At 55.9% G+C, this 20,065-nt stretch overlaps 2 protein-coding genes across 11 annotated transcripts in view; both read left to right on the top strand.

The window, feature by feature from the left end:
- PODXL2 (podocalyxin like 2) overlaps positions 1-8,735 on the top strand; it is a 61,837-nt gene extending 53,102 nt beyond the window's left edge. The window contains exons 5-8 of the mRNA XM_037803326.1: positions 3,914-4,070; positions 4,705-4,766; positions 6,938-7,117; positions 7,936-8,735. Of these exons, the coding sequence (XP_037659254.1) occupies positions 3,914-4,070; positions 4,705-4,766; positions 6,938-7,117; positions 7,936-8,148 (612 nt within the window). The 3' untranslated portion in view covers positions 8,149-8,735. The remainder of the gene's footprint in view (positions 1-3,913; positions 4,071-4,704; positions 4,767-6,937; positions 7,118-7,935) is intronic.
- Positions 8,736-9,023: 288 nt separating this feature from the next.
- ABTB1 (ankyrin repeat and BTB domain containing 1) lies at positions 9,024-17,251 on the top strand. 10 transcript variants are annotated; one of them, XM_037803290.1, is made up of 12 exons: positions 9,060-9,213; positions 10,606-10,668; positions 10,814-10,869; positions 12,073-12,217; positions 12,369-12,528; positions 12,623-12,668; positions 13,049-13,144; positions 13,251-13,369; positions 13,593-13,691; positions 13,791-13,958; positions 16,370-16,570; positions 16,655-17,251. In XM_037803290.1, the coding sequence occupies exons 1-12, from the start codon at positions 9,158-9,160 to the stop codon at positions 16,859-16,861; spliced, it is 1,416 nt and encodes a 471-aa protein (XP_037659218.1). In that variant the 5' UTR covers positions 9,060-9,157; the 3' UTR covers positions 16,862-17,251. The 10 variants fall into 10 exon arrangements, with proteins under 10 accessions (XP_037659241.1, XP_037659182.1, XP_037659218.1 ...); XM_037803272.1 differs by having other exon boundaries at positions 9,061-9,213; positions 13,049-13,165; XM_037803306.1 differs by having other exon boundaries at positions 9,068-9,213; positions 10,606-10,633; positions 13,049-13,165.
- Positions 17,252-20,065: the final 2,814 nt, after the last annotated feature.

The raw sequence follows: 20,065 nt of genomic DNA, 5'->3' as shown, positions 1-20,065 counted from the left end.
TCCCTCATATAAGTTCACAATTTATTATTGTGATCTCATCTGTTGAAAGAATTATTACAGTATAGTTTCAGGGGATTTTCAGGAGTTCCAAATAGTTTTAAACTGCACATTCGGACTGTACATCCAGGTGAAGTACAAGCCTGGGTTTTCAGTTTTTCTTAGGTAACTTTTTTTTTCCTCCTATCCATGGACATGAGCAGATGGCAAACTTCTTTACAACTCCTCCAGTTGAGTGGGAAGTTTTTGTAGGCCCCAATTCACTGAAAGGGCTGTTCTGTGAGGCTTCAGGCACTATTCTGGGAACTCTATTCTAGTTCCCCCCTCATGTGGCCCAAGAGCACATTTCCTGGCCTCCATATAAGCATTTAAACCCAAGTCTCTATCTAGCTCCTGGGTCCTGTATCTGAGTTCTGAACCCCCAGGAACTGCTGCAGTTTTAGTCCTGCTTACTCTTCCAGCTTTTAGTTCCTCCTGTTTCTATCTGTGTCTTCTCCGAGCTCGAGCTTAGCCATGTTTTTAGAATCTCTTTATTGTTTTGTTATATTTAACCAGAATTTTCATGTGCTTGTAGCAAGGTGGGAGAGGGGGTTATTCAGATCAGCTCCATCTGCTGTTACCAGAAGTTAAAACGGTCTGAGTTATCCCTTCCTGTTTGCCATAAGAACTATCCCAGAAGCTCTGAGGAGTTGCATGTAACTGTAGAGCCTCTGAAATGGAGCACTCAGATGGTAGCAGTGGCGCTGGAGCCCTAGGGTGGGAGAAACAGTGTGATGTGCTGGAGGGATCACGTGCCCAGGAGTCAGCAGGGGAGGCCTTTAACACCCACCAGCTCTGCACTCGGGCACTTGCTTCACTTAGAAAAGGTTTAATGGACATAATATACATCTGGAAGATGCACAGATCATAAGCATACAGCTCATTAGACTGTTACAAACTGACCACACCCATGTAAGCATCACCCACACGAATACACAAAACATGATCACCACCTCCCTCCACACACCCTTCTCACACTCCCTTCCTGACACTAGTCCCCTGGGGGAACCATTTGGTTGACTTGTAACACCATAAATTAATTTTGCATGATTTTGACCTTTATATAAATGGAATCTTTCAGTATGTAATATTTTGTGTCTGGCTTTTTATTCACTCAGCATTCCATTTGTGATTCATCTGTATTGTTGTGTGTAGTTGACAGTTGTTCATTCTCATGCAATATAGTATTCTACTTGTTCATCCCTTTGTTGAGGGGCATTTGCATAGTTTCCAGTTTCAGGCTCTTGTGAATATGCTGCTGTGGACATTCTTGAACATGTCGTTTGGAGAGCCTAGGGATACATTTCTGATGGGTAGATGCCTAGGAACAGGATCGCTGGGTCACAGTGTAGACTTACATATTCAGCCTCAGTATATGGAGCCCAACAATCTTCCACATGTTTGTACCACTTTATACTCCCGTCAGCAATGTGGGGGAGTTCTGGGGCTTCCATATCTTTGCCAACCCTTGGTATTATCCATCCTTTTCATTCATTTGCACCGTTTTGGAAAGTAGATAGTGGTACCAGTTTGTGGTTTGAATTTGCGTTTCCCTGATGACTGATGAAGTAGAGCACCTTTTCTTGTGTGTTTTGACCATTTGGACATCCTCTTTGTGAAGTGCCTTTTCAAGTCGTTTGCCCACTTATCTGTTGGGTTATCTTTTTCTTATTGATTTCTATTATTTACATGTTCTGGATACACGAATATATTGGATATATTGTAAATATCTTCTCCTGCTCTATGGGTTGCTTTTTCTCTTTCTTAATGGCATCTTATGAACAGAAGTTCTCCTTTTTTAACTTCATAATAATATAGTCCAGTTTATAGATTTTTTTCCTTTATGGTTAGTGTTTTTTGGGCCCTATTTAGAAAACTTTGCCTACTCCAAGGTCATGAAGATAGCTTCTGTGCATACTTTTAAAAGCTTTAGATCTACAGTCCACCTGGAAATGATTTTAATAGGTGATGTGAGGTACACTTTTTTTTCCATTGGGATATCCAGTTGTCCCAGCACCACTTATTGAATAAGTACTTTATTTTTGATCCACACAGTAAGGCTAGGGTGTTTTAGGACCATTGCCCACATTTTCAAATGAGGAAAGTGAGGCTCAGAGAGGGGCAGTATTTTGTTCAAGGTCACAGAGCTGGTAAATAGAACCAGGATTCGAACCCAGATTGATTTGATTTCAAAGCCAGGGCTGCCCCTGCCTCCATCACTGCAACTCCATTTTCCCATGTGTAAAACAAATGGTACAAAACACATAGCCATATACTCCCTGCCAGGTCTGACATTATGGGCCTGTGGGCGTGTTGACCCAGGAGAATGCAGGGAATGCATGCATGGTGCAGCCAGGGCTGTAGGATGGGGACAGGTGCTTCCTGTGGCAGGATCTGCTTCTTTTGTCAGCTGGGTCACAGTGCACCCACCCTGGCTCAGGCAGGTGTGGGCTACACATACAGACACACAATCAGTCAAGAAGGTAAGAACCATTTCAGAAACTGGGCTTTCCTAGCTGCTGTGTGCCTGTCTCCAGGTACCAGCCATCTCCCAAATTTAGAACTGAGTTTGGCTTTCTTTTAGGCCAGTGAGTGCCAAGGCTTGAGCTTGGCACTTGTCATGGTAACAAGGAATCAAGACTCAGCACTTTAATTGCCCTAGTGCCCTCAGGTTGGCATGAGAACTAGGGGACAGCTCATTAGCTTCACTGTAGCAGAAAAGAGATTAGGAGTGGCAGGAGACCCTCCAGGGGTGGTTGGTGAAAAGCTGTGCCTCTTGGGCAGCCTAGCTCAGTCCCTAGCAGGGTACCCAAAGAGAGCTGAGCAGCTGGGAGAACAGTGGCCAGCTGGGGGCTTTGGAGGCCTGGAGCAGGCAGTTCATTATTTCACATGTATAGGAGGGATACAGCTCTTAGAGAAGAGCCAGGGGGTGAGAAGGTGCCCTGGGGCCAAAGGAAGTTCTCTTCTTAGACGGGGCTAGTTAGGGGCAATTATGAGCCAGGAGGCAGAGTCCTGGCCTCCATCGCCAGTCTGAGCTCCTGCCGCTCTCCAAGTTCATGTCAAGTGCCGAGTACTTGTTTTCTGTTTTTAAATTTTGTAATTACATATACACACCCCACCCCAAATCTAAACAGTACAACAGAGCATCGAATCAAAATGTATTCTTACACTCCTCCTCCTCCTCCCTGTCGCTCTTCCCAGGTTTAACTGTTTTTAAGCATCTGTTTTCAGTTCTTCGGGTCACCACCACCACCACAAGAGTACTTCAGTGTCTTCCTGGACTTAGCAGTTTTGGGCATTATCTATGCAACGAGATGAGGGATGAGCGTGGCTGTACTTCCCACCTCGTTTCCTGAGTCTTGGCAGTTACACTGATACATTCATCTTTAGTCAGTTATCCACTCTCCTCCCCTCCCCTTATATTTACCCCAGCTACACACACTTGAACACCCAGGCACGATCAGCTGCTGTTCTCTAGTACTTCACTCTCTACATACTCAGTTCCTTGGGTTGTGGCTGTCTGTGGGTGTATCTCTGAGGCAGGCTCCATGCTTTCCTCACGGCCAGAGGCCAGGGCATGAAGGAGCTCCTGGATGCCTGAAGTGAACAAATGAATGTGTGTGTTCTTGGTGTTACCTCTCCTGCCTTCCCACCCAATGGCCCATCACAGACAGAGGCCATGCTCCCGTCCCCTCAGGTGGTCACCACAGCTTACCACACAGCCTTTCTTCGGGGCTCGCGAGATCACCTTTCCAAACTTTTGGCTGTTGGGCTGAGGATGGAGTGGAAGGCTAGGCCTACAGGCAGAGGGGGTCTCAGCAGAGCCTCTATCCTTCACTGAGGACATGGGTGGAGGGCTCTCCTTCTGTCCTTGTAGGAGATGTTCCGACAGCACCGCGGGCTGCAGCTCCTGGCCCTGGTCGAGGAGGTGCTGCCCCGCCATGGCAACAGCCGCCACGGGGACTGGCACATCTCACTGAGCAAGCCCAGCGAAAAGGAGCAGCATCTTCTAATGACCTTGGTGGGCGAGCAGGGTGAGCGAGGGCAGCAGATGGGAGGGGGCGAGATGGTGTCTTCTGGAGAGAGGGCCTGGGAAGGCAGCACTAAACCCACAGGTGTATCCCAAGGCCACACGAGGTCAACTTCAGAGCCATGGGAAAATGCAAGACAAAAAGGGCTTTTGAACTTGGAACTCTAGAATAGCAGGATAAGCTACTGATTGGATGCCCTAGTCCAGAATTCAAGGAGTTCTGACAAGTTGGGTTCTAGAGAAGATGAGGGTGTGAATCAGCTATTGGGAATAGGAGTAAGAGTGGGTACGTGTGGTTTCAACAGTCCTGAGATGATCTGGGCATTGTACACTGTGCATGGGTGGGAGGGTAGGGGTGTGTTCAAAAGGAAGCCCCGGGGGGTTGTAGCAGTGATCATCTAGTATGATACCTGTCCTACTGCACCATAGGCATTCACTAAATGTTTACTGGTAAACCAGCTCAATGGAAAGTATGGGAGAGAGTGGGAGTAGCTGGAGCATGTGGATCTGTGTGGAACTAGGAGCTGGGAAGTGAGGCTAAGGAAGCTCAGGCCAGAAGCTGTCCGAGAGCCTGTGAGGGAGAGCCTCAGTGGCCGAGGCTGTGTTGATAATGGTGTCTTCTCCCCTCCCCTCCCCAGGGGTGGTGCCCACTCAAGATGTGCTTTCCATGCTGGGTGACATCCGCAGGAGTCTGGTGGAGGTAAGAGCTCAGGGCCAGTTACTGCTGACACTCCCCCTCCCCATTCCTTACAGCAGTGGAAGCAGGGCTGGCCTCTCCCTGTGGTTCACAGGAGCGAAGGACAGACTCTTGCTCTCGGCATGCTCCAGGTTTAGGGAACAAAGACACAGCTCCAGTGGGAAGATTGAGCCTGTGGACATTAGTGACAGAGCACACACTTGGTACAGTCAGGGACTGGAGAGGGGCCCAGCAGTGGTGAGAGGAGGGTGGACAGGGTAGGACTCAAAGAGGAGGTGATTTGAGGGCGATTTTGATGGTTAAAAGGGAATTTTCTGGTGAAACACCATGTTTCACCAAGGGGATTGTGCAGAAAACCTGTAGTGGTGGAAGAGTGTGAGAAACACAGCTGCAGGGCTTCAGAGAGAGCAGGAGGCATGGAAGTGCCTCATAAACCACCAGCCAACCACTCTGACTGGAGATCACTAGTATTCATCCACCCAGAGGCCCCATGGGGCTGGAAGTGGCGGGCCCAGGGGCTGGGAACCGGCCCTGCTATCTTGAGGTGTCCTGACCCAGGGGTGATCTGCAGCGGCCTGGCCAGTCCTGAGACCCCTGGGCCAAGGAGAGAGCCTGGCCTCTGCTCCTGGGCTGCTGCCTCCATGCAGGGCGGGACAGAGACAGTGGCCTGCGGGGAAGTGCAGTTCCCCTGCTCCTCATACCACATGCCTTGAAGCACCTCAGTCCCCTTCTGACTGTACAATGCTGAGGACAGCCACCATCTCTACAGGGCTACTTTCACCAACTGAAAGCTCATACCCTGCTATCAGTCCTCTTCAGGCCTGAGGGCTCTGCTGTATTTGAAGGCAAAGACTGGCTACGTGTAATCTTGGGCCCCTGCTTCCTTATCTATTACATGCAAGGGTGAGAGGTTCTTGTTTTCCTTTTGGAAACACTGAGTGTGTACCAGTGTGCCAGACTGCACTCTCACTTAGTCCTCATTCGCATCCAGCGAGGTTGAGAGGATCCAGTAAACTGCCCCACCGATACTGGTGGAAACCCCATTTAAGATGAGAGTTGGAGCCACAGGGCTTAGGTGACCTGCCCAAGAGGGCACAGTTAGTAAGTGGTAGAGCCAGAATTTGACCCTCCATGTTGTACTGACCGGATGGCCACTGAGGGCCTTTCCAGTTCTGCAGTTCTGGGTTTAGGAACACTGCGGGCGCTGGGGAAACTTGGGCTGGCTTTGCCCTGTCTTTCACAGAGGCAGCTCAGTATTCATGCTGGGAAGTGAGATGAGGGCGCTTCCTTCTAACTGGTCAAAAGTCCTGCTGGGTCCTTGGAGGTATTAGTGGGGGAATTTAGCAACTACATCAGTGGGCGAATCTAGCAAGAGAAAATGTCCCTTGATGACTTAAGAAAATAAAGTACTGGCACTGTACAGGGTGAGTCACAGAGCCCTGGAAGAGCTGAACAGCCAGCCGTGGAAAGGACCCCAGGCAGCCTGAGGTCTCTGCATGGGAGCCAGGAGAGGCAGTCCTCACCCCGCACCTCTGCCAGCCTCATCAAGCCTCACCCTCCTTGCTGCCCTCTGCCTGAGGTTCTGATCTGTGAGAGAGAAGCTCTGCCTGGCCCAGGGGGGCACAGCAGCCCCCCGGCCACAGGAGGCAGGCCCCATGAGGGCAGCTCCATCCAGACCAGGCAGGTGGGGAGGGGTGCTGGGCAGCTCCAGTGGGAAAAGGAGGTTGCCGGGAGGCTGGGGTGGCCCCTGATGCACCCTCCCCTGGAATATGAGGCAGAGAGGCCCCCGAGGGCCCAAATGATGCTGAGCACTCCTTCCCCAGCTGTGTTCCAGGGGCCTGATGCCATGGGTATGTGGGTGCTGGGTACGTGGAGAGGGACCACACTGCCCTTTTTCTCCTTTGTCTATTTTTTTCACCACTGGTTGGAGTGGGGCTCTGGGCCCCATGGAAGCCAGCCTCAGAAGGGGGTTAGGGTTGGCGCAGAAGCTGTGGTAGGACTGGGAGGGTGGCTGGAAATAGGCGTATGGGAGTAGGGAGGCTCCAAGCTGCCCTCAGGCTAACAGGATGGGCCAGGGCAGAGAGAGCTCTGCTGGGCACAGGTCCAGACTGCCAAAGGAAGCCCATGGCACCCAGGACCACAGCAGAAGCTCCCACACCCCCACACCCCCACAGATCGGCATCCAGAACTACTCCACCACCAGCAGCTGCCAGGCACGGCCCAGCCAGGTGCGCAGCGACTACGGGACGCTCTTCGTGGTGCTGGTGGTCATTGGTGCCATCTGTGTCGTCATCATCGTGCTCGGTCTGCTGTACAACTGCTGGCAGCGCCGGCTGCCCAAGCTCAAACATGTGGTGAGCATGGGGGCAGGTGGCAGCAGGGCCCGGGCCGAGTGGGTGCCCGTGGAGCAGAGTGCCCAGTAAACTCATGGGGTCTCTGAGGTGTGCTTCCTCCTCCATCAGACGGGGTGGAAATAATGGTCCTTGGCTCACGAGACCCATGGCCACAGTGGAGGCTGAGCTGCTTGTATAGGGCTTGGCACCCAGGAGCTGCACCTCTCTGTGGGCACTAGCCCCAGGGTAGGAACTGGAGGTGCTGCAGGGGGAGAATGGGGTGCTGGGTCACCCAGAGCTGTGGGCACAGGGCAGCAGGAACAGCATTTCCTGGTGGCACCAGTGCCAACTCGGGGTAGGGGAGGCCTGCAGGGTCTACACTCATCTGGATGCCCCACCAGAGATAGGTGCTTTGGTGGGAGCAGGGCCAGGCCCTGGGAAAGGGGCTCCAGAGCCTGGGAGGGAGGGAGTGGAGTCGGCTCTGCTGATACAGCACAACTTTGCCCACCTTTGGAGGAGCCCCAGTCAGCTCACAGGTTTTTGAGTCTCCTTCTCCTGTATAAAATGGGGCTGTTGGGAGGGATCACACGATGTCAGGAAGGCAAAGGGCGATTAGAATTGAGAAAGGAATAAACTGTGGGAACAGAAGAGACGGGATCCCTGGCCTTCATCGTCTAGGTATTTACAGGGTAGGAAAGGAAAAATAAGTGATTCCTTCGGGGTTAGAAGGCTAGGGAAGAGGGGAACCGAGACAGTGTGGGGGCAGGGAAAGGGGCAGGGGCATGGGGGCGTTGGCCGCCCGCGCGCTCGCCCATTGGCCCCCTCCCACCCGTCCACAGTCGCACGGCGAGGAGCTGCGCTTCGTGGAGAACGGCTGCCACGACAACCCCACGCTGGACGTGGCCAGCGACAGCCAGTCGGAGATGCAGGAGAAGCAGCCCAGCCTGAACGGCGGCGGGGCCGTCAATGGCCCAGGAGGCTGGAGCGCGCTCATGGGGGGCAAGCGGGACCCCGAGGACTCGGACGTGTTCGAGGAGGACACGCACCTGTGACGTGCCCCCGGTCTGGACACGGCAGAGCGGGTCGCGAGGGCTCAAACCTCAGTCGGCCGGCGGGTCCTCGTTCGCTGTGGCCCCTGTGGCCGTTCCTGCGCGGCCGCGCGTAGCTGTGCGCGGGGCGCGAGAAGGGCGAACCCCGCTGTCGTCCCGCGCCTCCCCTGCCCTCTCGGGTTGCCCCGGGTCGCCACGCCGCAGACTGGCCGTCGATGCAGGGACTTGTCAGCTTCCCACCAACTTTACAAAGCAGTTCGCACAGCTCCCCCTCCCCACTCCCACCCCGAGGCCCTGAGCATTTGAGCCCGGGTCTCAGGCATCGCCCTTAGGTCCCCGTTGAGGCGAGGCCGAGGCCGGTGGCATCTTCCCGGCCCCCGCTCAGCGCAGCCTGCCCTGGGACGGGACCCAGCTTTCCCGGCCCCACCGAACCCCGACTCTGCGGCCAAGGCCTGGTGCAGCCGCCTCGTCTGTTCCCCGCCTGCTTGGCTCAGAGCACGGGCGGCGGGCGCCTCCTGCGCACCGGGACTCCCATTAAACCCGTCTGGGAGGTGAAGCTGAGCCCAGTCTGTCCCGCCTGCCGGACTCGTTCTTCCTGGGTTGGGGTGTCTGTGGTGGGGGCAGGGGTCTGCCAGAGGAGGTAGATGTGGCGCGAACTCCCTCTTGCGGAGCAAAGGGACGGGGAAGCCCTTGCTCTAAAGAGGTGGGGGTGGGGGCGGCGCCTCGGCAAAGGAAGTGCTCGTTTTTGAGTCGGGTCTGGGCCGAATTTGCGGGGAGCTGGGGTCGCGGTTCGCTGTCAGGCCGCGGGGCTTGGTGATTCGGACGCCGAGAGGGTCCGGGCCGACGGGGGATCGGTCCTCCTGGCGCCAGGCGCCGCTGCGGAGCGACACTCGGGACGGGGCGGGCCCGGTGGGGGCGGAGTCGGGCAGGCCCGCGTGTGTTTACATCCGGCCGGGACGCGCCGCCGTCGCTGCCTGAGGTCGTTCAGCTTCAGGTCAGAGCTTTTCGCATCATGGACACCAGCGATCTCTTCGCCAGCTGCAGAAAGGGGGATGTGGGTCGAGTGCGGTAAGAAGCCCCGTAGTCCGGGCCGCGGGTTGGGGGTGGGCGAGTGGGAATCCTTCCGAGCACCTCTGGCCCGCCGCCTGGCCGGGGGAGGCTGCTGGACGGCCTTGGGGAAGGCGGGCGCCGGCGCCCCCAAGGGGACCACCCGTCCACAGCGCCTGGAGCGCAGACCCCCAGGGGTCGCGGCAGCCTTCCCGATGGGCGCGCGCAGGGGAGGTGGCGTGGGGGGTGATTGACACCCGGTGGTCGGGGAGGGCTTCCCGGAGGAGAGAATTGCTACGCGAAGACCCGAAGGAGAAGTTGGCGAAGAGGAGGGAGGGGCTTCTCGGGGCGAGCAGGGCCCGGATATCGGCGTCCTGGGGCTGCAGAGCTGGGCCTTTTTTCTGACGCGCGCTTGACCTGGAGCTGGGGACGTAGAATCGGCCTGCGGTTCTCAAGGCTTCAGACACTCCTAAGTGCCGCTAAAGCAAGTCTGGCGCAGAGATTGCCATCTCATTGGGCCAGATGAGGGGGCAGGTGCCCATTGGGATCTGGATCTGGGGTACCTCTCTTCCTTGGCCATCCTCGTCGGCCTCCTTTTTGCCTTCTTTTCTCCTTCTCTGGCCCTGACCACCGCTTTCAAATTCCCCTGGGCTAGTCCCAGGCTTCCTGTGCTCTCTCCCTCCCCTGGACTCCCTGGGCCCATTCCCAGCATCAGATGCCACACAAGAGTTGATGACCCCACTCCCACCCCCCAAAGCTAAATGCAACTTAGAGCCCTCCTAGGTCTAACTTGTACATCCTGGACAGCTCCTCTGGGCCACCCCCACCTGGTGCTGACATTCATGTCCAGATTGAAATTCTCACCCTCCCGTAGACCTGTTTCTCTTGGGTCCACATCTCAGCGATGGCTCTCTCAGCATCCATGCTGACTTCTCTCTCACCTCCCACTGTCAGGGCTCATGAGTTTTACCTTCTAAAAATCTGTCTACTTCTCTCCACATTCTTCTTCCACCCTGGTCTACACCACCTCGAGGCCTGCAGCAACCTCCTCTCTGAGTTCTCTCCAAAATAGAGACCTATGACTTCTCTTCTCTCTCTCCCCAACTCCTCTCCAGGTCTCAGCCTCTTCAGCTGTGGGGCCTGGCCTCTGCCCCTCCAGCCTCTCATTCCTGTCACCTACTATTGATGCTCTCTGTGTCTGCTTTTTGCTTCCCTACCTTCATACCCTGGTCTGTACTTGTCCCTCTGTCTGGCATGCCTTTCTTGCTCTGGTCTGCCTGCTTCGTCTGCCCTCACCCAGGGGAGGCTTCCCCCAGCCAAAAGGGATGTTTCCCCTCTTTCCCCATTCCTTGGGTCTCCTTTCCCAGACTATGACCCGGTCTTGACCTGGACTTTGACGTCCTCCCTGCCCAGGTACTTGCTGGAGCAACGAGATGTGGAGGTGAATGTGCGGGACAAGTGGGACAGCACACCTTTGTGAGTGCCAGCGGGGGGTGGTCAGGGAAGGCTGGGGGGACAGCACTCCTCTGTGAGTGCTGGGTGGGTGGGATGATCAGAGTGGGCTAGGGGGTGACCCTTTAGTGCTGACCACTGCCTCCCTACCTCTCCTTCCCTCTCTCAGATACTATGCCTGCCTGTGTGGGCATGAGGAGCTGGTACTCTACCTTCTGGCCAATGGTGAGAGGAGGGGCTCAGGGACAGTGTGTGTGTGTGTGTGCGTGTGCGTGTGAGTGCGTGCGCATGTATGCATGCATGCAATCAAAGGCATATGTACACATTGGCAGATACCCAGGAGCTCCCTTCACCCCCCCCCCACCCACACACATCCATTCACCAAGTACAGCTCTACCTTCAGCTCCGCTTTTAACCTGTTCTCTCCTCTGTCTACTTCCCCATCTCCACTGCCACCACCTAGGCCAAGCTAGCAGCATCTCTCTCCTGGCAGTGCCAACCTCCTCATTGGTCTCCCGGCTTCCCCTCTTGCCCCACCTAGAGTCTGTTCTCCATATTGCAACCAGGTTGATCTTCACACAACGAATCTGCTATGCTTAAAATTCTCCACTGACTTCCCATGACATTTGGAATAAACCTAGAATGCCTTCCCAGGCCTATGAGGTCCTACCTGATCTGTCCCCGCCTCTCTGGCCTCGTCTCCTACCTCTCCCATGTGCTCACTCATCCCAGCCACACTGGCCATTCTGTTGCACCAGCGCTCCAGGCTTGCTCCAGCCTCTGAGTCTTTGCACTTGCTGTTCTTTCTGCTTGACCACCCACTCCCCAGATCTCTGCATGGCTGACCCCATCCATTCAGGTCTTTGCTTACTGTCCTCACCACAGAGTGGCCTTCTGTGATCTCCCTCTGTAGAGCTGTCACCACTCTCACCTTCTGCTTTGCTGTATTTTCCTTAATAACATCTGGTTTATTACCTGATGTTGTTAACCTGTTCATCATCTTTCTTCCCCACTAGAATGTAAATTCTGTGGGTTTGGGGACCTGCCTCTTTTGTTCATAGCTGTGTCCCAGTGCCTAGCCCAGAGCCAGCCACAGAACTTGTTCTCGACTTTGTAATGTGTGTGAATTAATGTGTGCATACAGGAGTGTAGGATGCGTTTGTGTTTCTGGGCCCTGGTAGGGAGGATGCTGGGGTCACAGTGGGCCCAGGGTAATTTGGGATGGGGTCTCCAGAGCTACAGGCCCCATGTGAGTGGAGGTGGGGAGAAGGAGCAGGGACACTAGGATTTCCCCAGGCCCTCGGGCACATGGTCTCTGGCTCACCCCAGTCCGAGAGCAGCCACCCCTCAACCCCCTCTAGACTTTTCCCAGACTCATTGTGCTCAGGCCCAGGGCACTGCTTGACTGTGAGCCCTGCCGCCCCTCAGGAGCCCGCTGTGAGGCCAACACCTTTGACGGTGAGCGCTGCCTCTATGGGGCGCTGAGCGACCCCATTCGTCGGGCGCTCCGTGACTACAAGCAGGTCACGGCCTCCTGCAGAAGGCGGGATTACTACGACGACTTCCTGCAGCGGTGAGAGGGCGTGGGGCCTGGAGGGGCCAGGGCAGGTCTGTTCCCACTGGGTTTCCTATGGGGTACAGTGCCTGCACCAGGTTGAGGGCCCTCTCCTGAATGGACAGACCGCGGGAGCAGCCCTGCTGAGCACGCTCTCCTTTCTCCCCAGGCTCCTGGAGCAGGGCAGCCATAGTGATGTGGTATTCGTCGTGCACGGGAAGCCCTTTAGGGCGCACCGCTGTGTCTTGGGTGCACGCAGCCCCTACTTTGCCAACATGCTGGACACCAAATGGAAGGGCAAAAGTGTCGTGGTCCTCAGGCACCCACTGGTGCGTCCTCCAGGGTGACAGGAGGAGTCCCGGGCTGAGCTCATGTTGGGTGGCTTCCTTCTAACCTTCCTTCCGGCTGTCTGTCTGCCCACAGATCAACCCCGTCGCCTTCGGCGCCTTGCTGCAGTACCTGTACACAGGTGACCCTTTGGGCCCGGGCTGGGGACTAGGGAAGGGGCTGCACTTTTAGCCAGAAGCAGACCTGGGAGTGGCCTCTGAGGGTGGAGCCATCCAGGCCCAGAAGCCTCAATATCCATCTTAACGTGGGGTGGTTCCAGAAGCTTCTTGGGTTGGGTTGTGAGACTACGGGCTGGTATCCCAGGCACCCAGTTTACTCAGAAAGAGCTTGTCCCACCCACAAACCAAGTCTCCTCCCGTTTGCTCCTGGGGCCAGAGGCTTTTCTTGACAGGGAAACTAAAGCAGCAAGGAGTCCCAGGGGTCCCAACTCTGCCTCCTGTGTCTGACAGCAGAGGGCCACCCCCCCACCCCCCAGGCCCTGACCACCTGCCCTGCACCCAGGCCGCCTGGACGTCGGTGTGGAACATGTCAGCGACTGCGAGCGCCTGGCCAAGCAGTGCCAGCTGTGGAGCCTGCTCAGCGACCTCGAGGCCAAGTGTGAGAAGGTTTCCGAGTTCGGTGGGTGCAAGGTTGGGGGCCCGGGGCGTGGGTGGGAACTTGCAGTGCCATCCTGGCCCCCGCAGCTGCACGTCCCTCCCTGCAGTGGCCTCCAAGCCTGGCACGTGTGTGAAGGTGCTGACCATCGAGCCGCCCCCGGCCGACCCCCGCCTCCGGGAGGACCTGGCGTTGCTGGCCGACTGCGCCCTGCCGCCTGAGCTCCGTGTGAGTGCGGTCAGGCTGGGCTGTCCCTCGGGAAGGGGCCGGGCATGGGAAGTGCCCCACACACTTAGACTCAATTCTTATCACTTCCTTTAAATGAAACCAGTTGTTTATTTTTCTTGTTGCTTATTTATTTTGTACTTAATCTGAAAATAGGGCTCTTGGCCTGGGGCTGGCCACTGTCCTCACTCCTGCCCACTCTGATGGAGGCTCTCCCTCTCCCCAGGGCGATCTTGGGGAGCTGCCGTTCCCATGCCCTGACGGCTTCAACAGCTGCCCTGACATCTGCTTCCGCGTGGCTAACTGCAGCTTCCTCTGCCACAAGGTGCCCACCCCCCACCCCCACCCCCTGCCCTGAGCCCTGCATTGGCTCCTCCAGGGACAGGGCTTGGCCCTTGCACCCCCTGAGCCTGGCCTCCCTCAGGCCTTCTTCTGTGGCCGCAGTGACTACTTCCGGGCCCTGCTGGATGACCACTTCCGGGAGAACGAGGAGCTAGAGGCCTCGGGGGGCCTCCCGGCCATCACCCTGCACGGCATCTCCCCTGACATCTTCACCCACGTGCTCTACTACGTGTACAGTGACCACACAGAGGTGGGGCGCTTGGAGGGGGCTGTCTGTGCTGGGTTGGGGGACAGGGAGGATAGCAGTCTGGATGGGACACGCAGGACACCCAGCCCCTGTAATGTGGGCTCAAGGGAATGCCATGTGGGGGCCTGTGGAAACTCCTGACTAGCTCCATGAGGCTGGAGAGGGAGGTTGTAGGACCCATTTGGGTTTTTCCTTGAGGCAAAGGAGGCCTTGGCAGGTCCAGATCAGGAGCAAGTGAGAAAACCCATGTCCTGAGCACTTGACACTTGGGGAGCATTCCCCACCCTGCCTGGGAGTAATGTCAGGCCTCTGGGGTCCCCAAGCTCCCCAGCTGGAGTGGTGAGCAGGGACAGTAACCCTGAAAAGCCCCCATCCCACAGGACTCCTGCCTCTGGGCTGGGCAGATCCCTGGGTTTGTGTTCTCGTGTCACCTCTCATCCTTCTTTCCATTTCTTTTTCCCTCTGGCCCAGGGCCACGGAGGGGCAGCCACTGAGAGTGCTGAGGGCTTGCTCAGCTGGGGTGGGTGTGTGAGAAGGCCATGCTGCTGTAACAAAGAGCTCTGAAAATATAGTGGCTTAAGGAAGAGAGAAATTTGCCTCTCCTTCATTTCTGAGATGAGTGCCCCAGGCAGTGGTTTGCTAGGGAGCCTGGCTGTGCCCCCATCTTGTTGCCCTGCCATGCCCCAGGGCAGGGTCAGCAAACTTTTTCTGTCTAGAGCCAGATGGTAAATATCTTCGGCTTTGTGGGCCACATGGTCTCTGCCACAACCACTCAACTCTGCCCCTGTAGTGCTGAAACAGCCGTAGACAGAAATGAGGGAGTGCAGCTGTGTTCCAATAAAACTTTCTTTACAATGTCAGGTGGAAGACAATGCCCTAGGGTGGTGGCCTCCTTGCCCACCCCCGGACTGGGTCACAGACAGGCTCACATTCTGGGAGGAGGAGGAAGAGGGAAACAGGGCAAGCAGTTTCCTTTTTCATAAGCAATACGGAAGTTGCACAGCCCGCTTTAATGTTCTACTGGAGAGAGCTCAGTCAGTGGCCTAACTTACCAACAAGAAAGGAGACATGGTCTCTGGCTGGGCAGCTGTGGCTCAGCTCCCTCTCTGTCCCTGAAGAGAGAAGGGGAGAGTGCATGTTGGTGGAAAACCTTTCACTCACCTCCTCCAGCCTGGCCCTGTTCCTGATGGCCTGAGCTCCTCCCTGTGCCAGCCTCTTCCTGGCTCCCCATCCCTCCTGCCTCCTTTCACCCTGTCCATTTCTCCTGCAGGGCAGTCCTGCCCCCCCAGGGCCCACCTTTATGTATGCAGACACCCCCTGAAGGAGCTTTGCCACCCTCAGGGGCACCTGGAGAGACAAGGTGGTGCCATGGCTTAGAGCCAGGACTTGGGGCAAACTTGGCTCGACTCGGGTTAGCTCCACACGAGCTGTGCAGTTCTTGGCAAGTTACCCATGCGGTGCTTCGGTTTCCCCTTCTAGAAAGTGAGGGTGACAAACAGTTCTTGCCCCACTGGGCCCCGTGCAGATTAAGGAGTCAAGCAGCACCTGCTGCAGGGGGTAAGCGGTGTGTGTCAGCCTCAAGCGGCGGCAACAGTTCTGCAGTTATCTGGCCTGCACCCAGTGCCCTCCAGAGCCTGGGCTGAGGCTGGGAAATTAGTTTTTCTCCACTCAGGACACAAGTGTTGGTACAGCTCTAAATCCCCACAGCCTGAAAGTGTCAGAACTCGGGTCTGTGTGATTTCAGAGCTGGGGCTCCTGTTTCCCAGGGCTTCCATATGACATAGTACCGCAAACTGGGTCGTTTAAAACAACAGGAATTTGCCCTATTACGATCCTGGAGGCCAGGAGTCTAAGATCAAGGTGTTGGCTCCCTCTGAAACCTGAAGGGGAGAGCCCTTCTTTGCGTCTTCGAGCTCCTGGAGGGACCTGGCCTCCCGTGGCCTCCCTTGGCTTGGTGCCGTAGCACTCCAGCTCTGCCTCCGTCATCACACAACCTTCTTCCTCATTCTACCTCCTCTCGCCGTCTTATAAGGACCCCAATCAGAGTGGAATAAAGGCCCACCATGCATGACCTTATTCTAACTCCACCCATTCCATTCAGGATGATTCTCTGTCCAAATAAGGTTGCATTCTGAGGTCCCGGGGGTTGGAATCTCAGCCTGTCTTTTCCGGGGGACAATGCAGCCCATAACAAGCTCTGTCCTCTGCTGAGGGCCTGGGAAGCCCTTCCAGTCCTCACTGCCCCTCGCGGGTCTTCCTGTAGGAGACCAGTTGGGGCCCTGGCTGGCATGGCAGGTGAGCTCTGCGCCTTCTCTAGGACCCTGCCCTCCCTTGAGCAGGTGCCAGCCTCGGCTGCCAGGCACCTGGGGGGCCCAGGTGACCTGTGGGTGCCCTCACCCCTTCTCTCCCTGCAGCTGCCCCCTGAGGTGGCCTACGACGTGCTGTGTGTGGCCGACATGTACCTGCTGCCGGGCCTGAAGCGGCTCTGTGGCCGCAGCCTGGCCCAGCTGCTGGACGAGGACAGCGTGGTGGGCGTGTGGCGCGTGGCCAAGCTCTTCCGCCTGGCGCGGCTTGAAGACCAGTGCACTGAGTACATGGCCAAGGTCATCGAGAAGGTGGGGCCACCAGGTACCGGGCGGGGCTGGGGCCTGGTGTGTATGTGGGGAGCAGAGTGGGCGCTGACCCCGCCTGCCCCGCAGCTGGTGGAGCGCGAGGACTTCACCGAGGCCGTGAAGGAGGAGGCGGCAGCCGTGGCAGCCCGGCAGGAGACGGACTCCATCCCTCTGGTAGACGACATCCGCTTCCACGTGGCCAGCACTGTGCAGACCTACAGCGCCATCGAGGAGGCGCAGCAGCGGCTGCGGGCGCTCGAGGACCTGCTTCTGTCCATTGGCCTGGACTGCTGAGGCTGCCCCTGCCCGCAGCCGGGTGGGGTGCTCCGCTGTGTGTGCAGCTCTCCTTCCTGCTCCTTGCACACTTGTAGTGGGCAGGGCTCCGTGTGTGGCTGGAAGGCCTGTGGGGTAGGACTGGGGGAGCACCTGGGGCAGCCCCCTCCCCCACAGCACAAAATAGCCTCGAGCCTCTGGGGCTGGGCATCACTCAGGGATGGGGGTGGGCTTTGGTGTCTTGGTGCCTCTCTCCCCTGCAGCCCTCCTCCCGGGGGGCCTGGTTGGGGGCCTCCCAGCCCTGGTCCCACCTGCCTTTCCCCTCTGGGCCTGGCTTCTCACAGGCACAGAGCAGGCCAGGAAGGGGCAGGTGGGCATCTGTGTGTGACAATAAAGCTTGAATTCACTGTGGGGAGCCTGAGCCTTTGTCCTGGGGCTTCCTGGAGGTGTGAGGGGCAAGGGAAAGAGCTCCCCAGTTGGAGCAGTGGCCTTTTCCACTGGCCTTCCCCTGAGCTTCAGGACAGCACCTGGAGACCAACGAGGGCCTTGGTAGGGGCTTGTCCCGGGCCTGTTCTTGCCTTGCAGTCATGGTGGTGCCTGTGGGGGAGGCAGCCCCTCCTCTCCTAGGGTCACCCCACCGGGGTTGTGACTCACCTCAGGGGCACAGCTCCTCTCTTGGGCACCACTTGGCGAAGTCAGACTGACCCACACCTGGTTCACGATGCCCCGGGAGGGTAAGATGAGACCCCCTGGGAGACTCTGGGGCACGGTGGCACAGCAGCCCAGAGGCTGTCTTCCCTTCTTAGCTACATATTTCTAGCACTTACTTTAAGGCACCTGCTGCACACAGAAGGCTATTCATGTTATTCGTGATACCATAAAGATGCGGTGTCACTTAATTCTCACCACCCACCTTTTCACAGGTTCAGGGATGGAGGCTTTGCCATATCCAGGGCAGCCTCTGGACAAGGCAAGAGAGGAGTGAGTGGCAGGCGGGTAAAAGTCCAGGTCCCATCTTCTGACAGCTCCCAGCCCTCCCACAGCGAGATCTCCAGAGGAGCGTCGACGGCCAGAATGACAAGCCCAAATGGACCCTGCTGCCTGCCGCTGACCCTGACCGCAGCCTGGCACAACCCTCCTTGGCCACTGACTCTGGAGGAGCTCATCCCAGGAGAGAGGCTGAGGATCTCCCCTTGGCCCAGGGCCTGCCTCCCAGGGGACTGTGGTGTCATTAGGGGATGCCCACTACAGCGTCTCTGGGCTCTGTTTCGCCCTGGGAACTGCACGGTTAAAACCAGCCACACAGCCCAGCCCAGGGGAAAAGGAGCATTTCACTCATACTTCTAATATCAGTAGGCCTGCCCTGTAATTATTTCTCTGTTCTTTATGCAGTTTTCCTGTTGTTGGCCAGCTCTCCAGCCAGCTCTCCAGAACTTCTTGGGTCTCGTCTTTCCCTCCCCCATTATTCTATCTGTCTTGCTCTTCCATGTTTGCTGTGGTGGTGGGGGGTAGCTGTAAGGTCCTGAGTGACTGGTTGGAACCAGCAAGCCAGGAGTCAGGAAGGGAGTGGGGAGGTGTTCTAGTTTGCTAATGTGCCAGAATGCAAAACACCAGAAATGGATTGGCTTTCATAAAGGGGGTTATTTGGTTACAAAGTTACACTCTTTAGGCCATAAAGTGTCCAAGATAAGGTATCAATAATTGGGTACCTTCACTGGAGGATGGTCAATGGCGTCCAAAAAACCTCTGTTAGCTGGGAAGGCACGTGGCTGGTGTCTGCTCCAAAGTTCTGGTTTCAAAAGGGCTTTTTCCCAGGACGTTCCTCTCTAGGCTGCAGTTCCTCAAAAATGTCACTCTCAGTTGCTCTTGGGATGTTTGTCCTCTTGTAGCTTCTCTGGAGCAAGAATGTGTTTTCAACGGCTGCCTTCAAACTGTCTCTCATCTGCAGCTACTCTAGGCTTCTGTGCATTCTTCAATGTGTCCCTCTTGGCTGTAGCAAGCTTGCTCCTGTCTGAGCTTATATAGTGCTCTAGTAAACTCATCAAGACCCATGCTGAATGGGTAGGGCCACACCTCCATGGAAATTATCCAATCAAAGTTATCACCCACAGTTGGGTGGGGCGCATTTCCATGGAAACAACCTAATCCAAATGTTCCAACTTAATCCCCACTAATATGTCTGCCCCCACAAGATTGAATCAAAGAACATGGTTTTTTGGGGGGGACATAATACACACAAACTGGTACATTCCACCCCCTGGACCCCAGAAAAACATCTTTCCATACACAAAATACATTCATCCCATCACAATATCACAGAAACTTAAATCATTTCACTAACAATAGTTAAGTACAAGATCCCATCAAAATCAATTACAGGTGTAGTCAGTCCTAAGGCATAATTCTCCTTTAGCTGTGGATCTGTGAAACTTAGAACAAGTTATGTGCTTCCAATATACAAAAAAGGGGCATTCATAGGATAAACATTCCCATTGCCATAAGGAGAAACAAAGGAAAACAGGGTTTAAGGGACCAAAACAGTTCCTAAAACCTGCAGGACAAACTCCATTAAATTTCAAAGTCTGAGTGTCATTCACGAAACAGCCTTGTAACCTTGGGGCTTGAGAGAGCGGGAGTCTAACCCTTCCTTTGTGGCAGCCCTTTTCTCTCCAAATGCTGCGGTGAGTGCTCCAACATATCCACACACTGGGGCGACCACCTTCTCGGCCCCACCCTCCTCAAACATCGGGGCAGCTCCCGGATTCCCTTCCATCTCTGGGGCACACGCTCAACGCCTTCAGAACAGTGGGGTGGCATCCAGGCTCTCCCCAGTACCCTGGGAATGTGCTCCACCCTTCCTGAGGCCTGGGGTGGCAGGACATTTCCTGAACATCGAGGTAGAAGGCCCACGCTCGACCTCCGGGGCAAACTCACTTACCCTTTCTATGTGTGTGGGCCACTCCACTCTCCCAGCCTGAGACCTCTTGACTCCAGACCTCAACCTCCATGGCTCTGTCCTTGAAATTTTTCCTACCACTTGTTCCTTGTCTGTCTCCTCCAGTCCTGACCTGCAGCGGCTCTGTCTGTAAAGAGCTCACAAAAATTCTGTTGGCTTTGCATGACGCATACAGGGGTTGAAGCCATCAGACAATAGGACTTTCCACAAATCCTTTCTGCTTAACTTCTCCAATCTTGGCTTGTACTGAAATGGTAACTGGGTTCCAT

The sequence above is a fragment of the Choloepus didactylus genome, chromosome 1, assembly GCF_015220235.1.
Source record: "Choloepus didactylus isolate mChoDid1 chromosome 1, mChoDid1.pri, whole genome shotgun sequence".
NCBI lineage: Eukaryota > Metazoa > Chordata > Mammalia > Pilosa > Megalonychidae > Choloepus > Choloepus didactylus.
This window is presented reverse-complemented; position numbering and strand designations above follow the sequence as displayed.